The sequence below is a fragment of the Sceloporus occidentalis genome, unplaced genomic scaffold, assembly GCF_023333645.1.
Source record: "Sceloporus occidentalis isolate IW3139 unplaced genomic scaffold, rSceOcc1.0.p SCAF_4, whole genome shotgun sequence".
NCBI lineage: Eukaryota > Metazoa > Chordata > Lepidosauria > Squamata > Phrynosomatidae > Sceloporus > Sceloporus occidentalis.
In genome coordinates, this window is record NW_028316984.1 from 147,245,116 (window position 1) to 147,254,333 (window position 9,218).

General features: G+C 46.7%; 1 protein-coding gene across 1 annotated transcript; it reads right to left on the reverse strand.

The window, feature by feature from the left end:
• Window positions 1-4,476: 4,476 nt before the first annotated feature.
• INAFM2 (InaF motif containing 2) lies at window positions 4,477-8,101 on the reverse strand. Its single transcript, XM_089521963.1, has one exon. It carries the CDS (start codon window positions 8,017-8,019, stop codon window positions 7,621-7,623), a length of 399 nt encoding a protein of 132 aa, XP_089378089.1. The 5' UTR covers window positions 8,020-8,101; the 3' UTR covers window positions 4,477-7,620.
• Between the last annotated feature and the right edge of the window lie 1,117 nt (window positions 8,102-9,218).

Consider the following 9,218-nt stretch of genomic DNA (forward strand, 5'->3'; position numbering starts at 1 on the left):
TTGAGTAGTTGTTTTTCTATCTTCTCTTTTAAAAAATTGAGAGAAAAATAATCCCATTACTTAGAGTATTGCAAATATTGTCTGGCATTCAGTATTGCAGGTATGGATTTATAACCTTGACCTACAGATCTATATCTGCTCTGTATTCATTAACACTTCATAGTCCTGCTGTAAAACTACATAAATGCCACCCCAGCTTAAGAAACAGGAGCTTCATCAGGTGTTCAGTTTCCAATCAGGACACATAGATGACATTTCTATCCTGCTTCTGTCAGCAAGCGAGGCTGCAATAATCAGAAGGAGGACCCCTGTTTCAAGTCTTTGTCACAGCCTCACTAGCTGGCAGGAATGGAATGGAAACATCATTCACCTTGAGCCTCGACTCCTTGAACATATCTCCTTTGCCTGAGCCAGCTGCTGGTTCTTAAGATGGGCTGGAAGCAGGGGGTTCAGGCCAGACAATCTTATTTAGTTACTCAGACATAACTAAGGCTGTGTCCACACTGCAGAAATAATGCAGTTTGACACCACTTCAACTGCCATGGTTCATTGCAATTAAATTCTGGGAACTGCAGCTTGTTGTAGCACCAGAGCTCTCTGACAAAAAAGGCTAAATGTCTCACAAAATTACAGATCCCAGAAACCCAAAGCACTGAGCTATGGCAGTTAAAGTGGTGTCAACCTGGATTATTTCTGCAGTGCAGACAAACCTAAATAGCAGATATTGGCAGTCATTTACAAGTGTAATTGTTATCACACTGACAACTCAGATTTCACATAGGGAAAGCTACAGTTACCTCCACACTGTAATTCCTTCACTATTATAGTGGATGGGATCTATAGTACACAACTATTATACTGAAGAAAACACAACTATTACTAGGGGGAAAAGAACTCACATACTATCACACAAGGGCTAACATGCAGCTGGATAATTGTAACCAAGTATTCGAGTAATGAGTCACACATGAACCCCATCCTCTGACCCCAACAAGACGCACACAGAATTATAAGCCATTTAATGTCTATGAAGTACTTTCAGCCAAATCATCTCCTATGAAGATGAGAAAATCCTAGGCAGGTAAACAACTAATAAGCAGAGATGCTATTTCAGTCCCATTAGTTGTTCTAACATGCCCCAGGCTCATTAAAAACATCTTTGTTTACATCAGCCTCTGAATTTTTTTTATTGGTGGTATAAAAATTGTTATCTTTGTATGAATGCACTCTTTTGTGAAGAGAAGACAGCATCCTAGGTACCAAGTCACTGATTATGTCAGGCAGGAAAAGTGCATCCAGACAGCAGATAAGAATGTTTACAAAAAATCAGCAAAATCTTTAATCAGTTTCATCATCTGAAAAAAACATGCAATTCATAACAAATATCTCAGGTTATATCTTGTAGCACATCTCAAACCCAACAGGCATTTGTTAAGCTATACTTCTTATAGAAAAGCAATCTAGTCCATAGAAACAGATATTTTCAAAATGTCTTACTAATAACTACCCTAAAATGATAGCCAATGTGGTGTAGTCATTTCAGTGTTGGACTAGGATTCTGGTTTCTTTTCAACCCTGGACGATATTGGGCAAAACATATTCTCTCAGTCCCAGAGGAAGGCAAAGGTAAACCCCTCTCAACAGATGTTGCCAAGAAAATCCAGTGGTAGGTTCACCTTAAGGTTTCCCTGCATCAGAAATGACTTGGAGGTACATAATAACAAATTTACTGGATGATATCAGGTTTGCCATGTCTCAAGCAGCCCCACCACCATCATCACTGGTACTATGTTGATCTACTGGATATGAAATTGTCCTGTGCAAGATGAGAACAGAGATGCCCCAGAATGGTATTTGCTACCTGTTTCCCAGGATACTTCTTGGACTCCTGGGTTTTAAGAAAGTATTTTGCTTGGTAAATTGACTTGGGATGGTATGGTTAATCTTGTTCAAGAATCTAACAAATAAGGAAAAGAAGCCATGTTATCTGCCAACATCAGCAACTGAGGAACAAGCTGAAGGAAAAGCAGAGTAAACTGAGTCCAAGGAATGTCATCCAGTCAAAGGACCCCAACAATTTTTTTAAAGCTTTTGGAAAAGAAACAAAGACTATACAGTACTGATCTCCAGCATCACCAGAAGCCTTCTGAAAGTCACAAATAAATGTATCAACCTCCCAACAGCCATCTTTCCATCATCAAACACTGCAGAATTATGGGTAGATAGACATTTTCTCTGCAGAAACTGGGAAGAGTAGTGGCGGATAGAGGGCCTTGGAGATGTCTCATCCATAGGGTCGCCATGAGTCAAGATCAACTCGAGGGTGGTTAACAACAAGACATTTTCTCTATGAAAACAGTTCTGCCATGCACATGGAATTGATTTGTTTCTAGGACATCAAAAAGGAAAGCAGTTTCAGCTCCAGTTATAAGAGTATAATTGGTAACCTATTTATAATGGATCAACTGGACTCAGGTCAAACTGTCCCTGAATGACATGCAGTCTTTTCTGGAAAATGTCTTAAATATATATAGAAAAGTTATTTCCCCTACTGAGTCACAATAAAGTAGAAATGTTACACAATGCTATTTGAATTAAATTTATTTCTCTTTTCTTCCATTGGCTTTACCTAGCAGTCTTCTAGGTAAAGGCATTAACACGGAGGGTGGGGGGAGGATTTTAAATGTTCATAAGCTCCTGCTAAGCCACCATGATACAATGCTTTGAGTGTTGGACTAGGAGCCACCATGAAGCCTGCTAAACCACCATGATGCAATAGTTTAAGTGTTGAAATCCCTGCAGAGCCTTGAAAATCAGCTGGGTGGCTTTGGGCAAGTCACATTGAGTCCTAGAGAAAGGGCATGACAAACCTCCTTTGAATAAATCTGTCCAAGAAAACCTTAGGGTTGCCATAAATTGGAGTCAACTTGAAGACATATAAGAACGACAAAGCTCTTGCTATCTCTAAAAAGAAAAAGAAAAATTACTGAATTGGTGGACTCCTAATTACAGTGCAACCCCAGCTTCAGCAAATCCCAACCTAGCCTTTAAAAATATTTTAAATATCTTTAAAATAAGATAACAAAGCAAACTGCAACTCAGCAGAATGGTTCCTCAAGTCACGGGGGATATTGGACACTCACATACATCAGAGCTTGGGAAAAGTGCTTTTTGAAATGCAACTCACAGTAACATGCAGTCAACACTAACCAATATAGCTTGGGGATAGAGTCATCACCCAAACAGTAACTTTTCCAAGCTCTGTTCCAACTGAATGGAACTGCCTTGAAATCAGATAAATCTGCTTTCGTTCTTCTCTACTCATCCTCCTTTGAGTGTCCCCATCCAGATCAGACAATACAAACATTTCCCAAATAGGTTTATTTCTGCCAACTTCAAAGGACCCAACTGTACAATAGCCAAATCCTACTTACAACACAAACAGTCACCATAACTAGGGCTTTCACACTGTCTCCTTAAGAGGAAATTGTATGCAATAATCACATATGGCTATCATAAATACACAGAAGGTTGTGTACACACACACACACACAAAACAGCCAACCACCCCACAAACAGGCACCATATGAAATGATTTAGGACTGTAGCTATTCCTAAGCACAAGTGCTTTTTATATAGGAATTTGTATGGCCTTTGGTATGAAGCCGTCATTCCGTCAGGATTCTCTCCAGTTATGCTTTCAAAGATCAAAGCCATGCAAAGAGAATGGAAAACCAATTTTAAATACTGGAGGGCTGTTTCACAAGAGGCCAGCTAGGTTTTAATACAATGGTGGGGAAAACTGAGCATGCTAAATCACAGTTTTCAATCAGGGTTCTACAAGGGGTCAGGGGGAGTTCTGTGAGGGATCATGGTTGAAAAGAACAAAGTCACACTCATTGCTGTAAATAATATTTTTTGGCAGGTAGTTTCCAGAGACTGAAAAATTATTTCAAGGGTTCCCTCAGGGTACAAAGATTGAGAAAGGCTGTTCTAGATAGTTTGCCTAAAAGTCCCATCACCCCCCCCCCCATCCAGTGCATGGCTAATGCTGTGGGAGTTGTACTCTAATGTTTCTGGAGTCCAAAACCACTCTGGTTTAGTGTCAGATAAATTGACACACTGAGTTCGCTGGTACTGAAGACTAACTAACTTCCCAGGACTGAAGCTCCTTTATCAGCAAACTTCACATGTTCTGCTCTTTAAACAAAACACAGATAAGTCATCTTTCTCCTTGGAGCCCTCTCTGATATATAAAAGATTTAACATTGCCCACTCTTAGTAACACAGGACCAAAGTGTTGGTTAGAGCATCAAATATATGAGCACAGCCTGCTCTCCAGGGATGAACTTGGCACATTGCCCCCATTCCCAGCCATCAACAAACAGGCAAGGATAACCTTCTTCAAATGAAGGAGAATTCAAACAAACACAAAAGAAAGCACAAGTCTGAAACCACACATGTTTTAGGCAGAAATCTTTCAATGTATTTTTTGTCACCTTAAAAATATTTTTCTTAAAAAATATACAGAACTTTTGAATACAGACATAGCTTACATGGCTGAATTAGATATAGACAACATTAGAGCATGTTCACAATTTTAAATTTAAACCTATTCATCGAGTCTGACATTTGGCGACAACCATACATAAGGCTATAGCCTGACCGTCCAAACATTAAAGCCATTTTTGCCCATTCTTGTTTCCTTTTTTCCAAGACTGTGATCATTCAAAAATAGCACACCTTTGTCTATACATGTTCAATATGTCTGACTAGCAGTTTAGCCATGCATCCTGTCAATATATATATATATATACCGGAAATCCCTCTAAGGGCACATATTGTTGCTATTTATTTGAATTAATACAAGTGGGGGGAGATCTTGTATCTTCCTTCAAAGGTTTGTGGCCCTTCACTCTCTGTCTCAGGGGTATGATAGAGACCTCTGAGACATTCCTCACAGGTCTCTATCCTACTCTTCTATTTGCAAAACATCTGCTTTTTTTGAGCTTGTGACTTCAGTGCCTGGACACACCTGAGCAGAAGGGAGCGGCTTGCAAAATTTAAAGCAGGAGAAAACCACAGTAAATAGGCCACTGAGCTTCTTGTAAGACACAAGTCACAATCCCACTGGCTCCACGGGGCAATATGCCACTTTCAATACTCATGGCCATTAAGGCTGCAATTCTATATACATGTTTACTTGGAAGAAAGCCTCACTAAATGCAATGGGGCATGCTTCTGAGGAAACATGTACAACATTGTGCTTATGTGCTTCCAAGGCTCCCATCTACTGCTTCTGAGTGTACTAAGGGCTACTTCACAAGTGGAAATCATTCTCCACCAGATCATGTAGCTGATATACATCATAGCTATTGAACCCAGAGTATTCACAGCAGAAAAAAAGAAGCAGATGTGCAACATATCACAACATCCTTGATCCAGAGAGGCAGCCATGTTAGTCTCAGCAAAAAAATCATCAGCGTCTTAGGGCACCTTAAAGTCTAAACAAATAAATTGTGTAGGGAAAGGGATCTTGCAGCACCTTTGAGACTAACTGAAAGATGGAAGTTGGTAGCATACATAGACTTGAGCTGACTTCTTCAGATTTATGCATCACAGGAAGTAGGCTCAAGTCTACAAAAGCTCATGCTGCCAACTTCTATGTTTCAGTTAGTCTCAAAGGTACTGCAAGATCCCTTTGTGTACTGATTTTCCAGATTAACATGGCTTTGTCTTTGAAATAAATTGCAGTAAAAGCTGATGTGTCGGCACAATGAAGGCCTAAGGAGCCCAAGATTCTCAGTAAAGGGCCTTTTCCCCAACAGCAAAACTGAGCTGAGTGTAGAAAATTGCAGTGCTAGAAGAAACCTTAGAAAGAGTCCACCACCTTTGTGTTGGAAATAGACGCTTCTTAGACTGTAATGCTATGAGCCTGACCCAGGAAAAATAAATATTAAAATAAAATAAGCCAGAACACCATTCCGCCGAGGCCATGGGTTCCAGGCTTTTCAACTACATTCTGCTCTCCACAGTACATTCTTTAGCAAGAATGTCAACCACTGGGGGACCACCATATTTTAAAGTAAAAAAGGCAAGATAAAAAGGCCAGGATTTTGGCCTAAGTCCAAGACAAAGAGGTTAGACTCATTCAGGTGTTGGGAGAACTATTACTGCAGGTGAAGGTGGTTGCACTGCCAGCTTCTCCCAACCTGGCACCTCCACATGCGCTGAACTAGAACCCCCATCATCCCCAGATGGCACACTTGGTGGGATGATGGGAAGTATTTCCCATCACCTCTGGAGGACACTCGAAGGCTACGCTAACTGCATTTCCTTTGATTCAATGCTGAAACTACTTCTGGAACTGCACATAACCATCTACATTTGCAGTAAGGGATGAAAGACCAAATTTATTTCTGTCACAACATGACCCCAGCTATTTCCATCCTTCCTTCACTGGGGAGGTGGAAGCAGACCGGATGCAATGGGCCACAAACCCAAAGGCAGCTAGGATTTTTCTCTAAAGGCTTGGGGATCAAATTGGACAGCGCCAGGAGGATGTAGGCACAGCTGAGAAAGAAAGAGTGGTGAAGTGAGGGTCAAATGTGGTACAGTTTGGGGGGAAAATAAGGAGAGAAAAAACCTCCAATGAAGCAGAGCCATGAGGCCTAAACCTCGGGAACTGATTCTTTCTTTAGTGTTTTGTGGGGGTTTGGGGGGCTACGTGGCCATGTTCTAGAAGAGTTTATTCCTGACGTTTCACCAGCATCTGTGGCTGGCATCTTCAGAGAATGCAGGCATGGGAGCGAAGGGGGTACATGGAGGATACTTTCTTTCTTTCTACAGAAATGTTTTTAACCAAAGATGTGCTAACCAAGAGATCAAGTTTTTAAGGTCAAACCGGGGGTCTGTGTGGGTTTCAAAGCCAAGCTTTCCCCAATAGCCCTTGAGACACCAGCTGCACCTGCACAGCAGAGCTAATCCGGTTTGATACCAAACCGGATTACCTCTGCCGTGTGGATGCACCCCTCATCCCGCCTCAACGTGTCTGTGTTCCTTTCCAGGTGATAAAACTAAGTGCATTGGTCTACAAAGGATGGCAGATTTATACACCTTTATACACAAAGGAGAAATAATAATGACAAGGCGTGGGGCTCCGTCTGGGAGAGGCTGGCACATACCTGAGGCTCCATTCCTCCGGCTCCCCTGAACAATACTAGTTTTGATTGTTTTAAAAGATTCCTAAGGAGCTTTGGGTCCAAAAGAGAAACAAACTCAACTTCAGGCCCATCTGGCCCAGTTCCAGGAAAGGGCAAGAAGGGGAGGAAAGCAGGCCAGGCAGGAAGTGGAAGGGGCTCTGCTCCGGAGTCCGCAACGAGGCCAGGCAGTTCTTGCAGTCTTCCTCCTCTTCCTCCTCCGATGGCTCGGCTCCCTTCCAAATCGGCGACCAAGGAGAGGGTCTTTTGTGGAGTGGATCCTTATGGAAAGGTCCTCGTCGGCCCGGGAAAGTCACACTCTCTCAGCCTCCGCCTCCTCGCAGCAAAGGAGGCCCCCGAGATCTGGGGCGCCCCCAGTCGGGAAGGAAGGGACGAGACACAGGCGCCGGCGGGGGGCTCCTTAAGGCGAGGAGGGGGCGCCGCTGCTGCTGCCGCCGCCGCCGGACTTCCGGGGTCCGGAGGGAGCCGGGAGGGGCGTCGTGGGGGCGGCTGGCTGCCCGGGGCCCGGGGTCGACGGGGCAGGGCTGGCTCCCGGGGGCTGGGGATGGCTTGGCGGGGCCGGCCCCCCGCCTCCGCCTCCGCCTCCTGCCCCTCGGACGGGCTGCCAGATGAGGCTGTAGTAGACGGCCAGGACGATGGCGGCCAAGGAGACGGAGAGGACGTAGGCCAGGACGGTGGCCAGGCGGACCCACTTCTTGTTGGTCTTGGCCGCCATGCGGGCCTTCTTGTCCCCCGTGTAAGTGGCCGGCTTGCCCCGCTCCGACGCCTCCCGCTCCGGCTTCTCCGGCTTCTCCTTCATGGGGGCGCGGCCCTTGGCGGACCGATGCTCCACCGCCCGCTCCGTCGTCTCTTGGGCCGGGTCCCCAGGGAGGGAGGGAGGGAGAGAGAGAGGAGGGAGCGAAGGAAGGAAGGAAGGAAGGAGCAGCCCCAAGGCAGCGGCAGCAGCAGCAGGAAGAGGCCGGGATCACATCGCAGGAGGAAGAGGGCGCCGGCCCAAGGGATGCTGCAGCCCTCGCTGGCTCTCTCTCTCTCTCTCTCTCTCTCTCTCTCTCTCTCTCAGGGGATGGAGAGAGGGGCTCCGAGGACGGGGAGGAGGCCTACCAATGGGAGCCCCCAGGCCCTCCTCGCCTCCGCAGGAAGGAAGGAGGAGGAGGAGGAGGAGGGAAAGGGCCGGGCAGGCGGGGATTAAAGGGGCAATGGGAGGGAGGGAGGGGGAGAGGAGGCTGCCCGAGGCCCAGGTGAGGGGCTGCAAGGAGGAAGAGGGGGCAAAGGATGCTCAGGGGTGTAAGTATGAAAAGGGGAGTAAGGATGGAGAGGGGTACAAGGAGGAGGGGTTCAGGGAGGAGGAGGGGCGCAAGGATGCTGAGGAGAGCAAATATGATGCCAGGTGGAAGGACGAGGGGTTCAAGGCTGCTGAGGGATGACAGGATGGAGAGGGGTGCAAGTGTGAGGGGTGCAAGGCTGCTGAGGGGTGGCCCCAAAGGGAGGAGCACCTGCCCGGAGAAAAGGAGGACCCCCCCCCCAATGGGAGCCCCGAGGCCCTTCCCGACTGCCCAGGAAGGGAGGCACAAGCGGCGTCTGCCTCGGGGGCGCTGGAGGCCGGCGAGGAGGAGCGGGGGGGGGGGTGAGGCCCAGGCCGGCGGGGATTAAAGGGGCAACAACGGAGGAAAGGGCTGAGGGAGGAGGAAGAGGAGGAGCAGGCCCCAAAGAGGGAAGGGGGCGATGGCGGGGATTAAAGGGGCGATGGGAAGGAAAAGCTGAGGGGGGAGGAGCAGCAGGTGCCAAGGCCTCGCCTTCCAAACCAAGGCCCAGGAAGGCGCCCAAAAGGGAGCCCCTGAGTCCCGGCCCTGTCAGGGATGCTCCGGGGCTTGGCTGCCCAGCGGGGTCTGATGCTTCTGTGGCCACTAGGCCGAGTCCGCCTCTCCCCGCCCCTCCCTCCCTCCCTCCAGCCCGCTTTCTTCTCTCCTTCCTTTCCCTTGTGGATGCCATTCCCCTTCC

What these genes read in the sequence shown, in the direction of transcription:
- INAFM2 (XM_089521963.1), bottom strand. Translation starts at nt 8,019, where the DNA reads ATGAAGGAGAAGCCGGAGAAGCCGGAGCGGGAGGCGTCGGAGCGGGGC.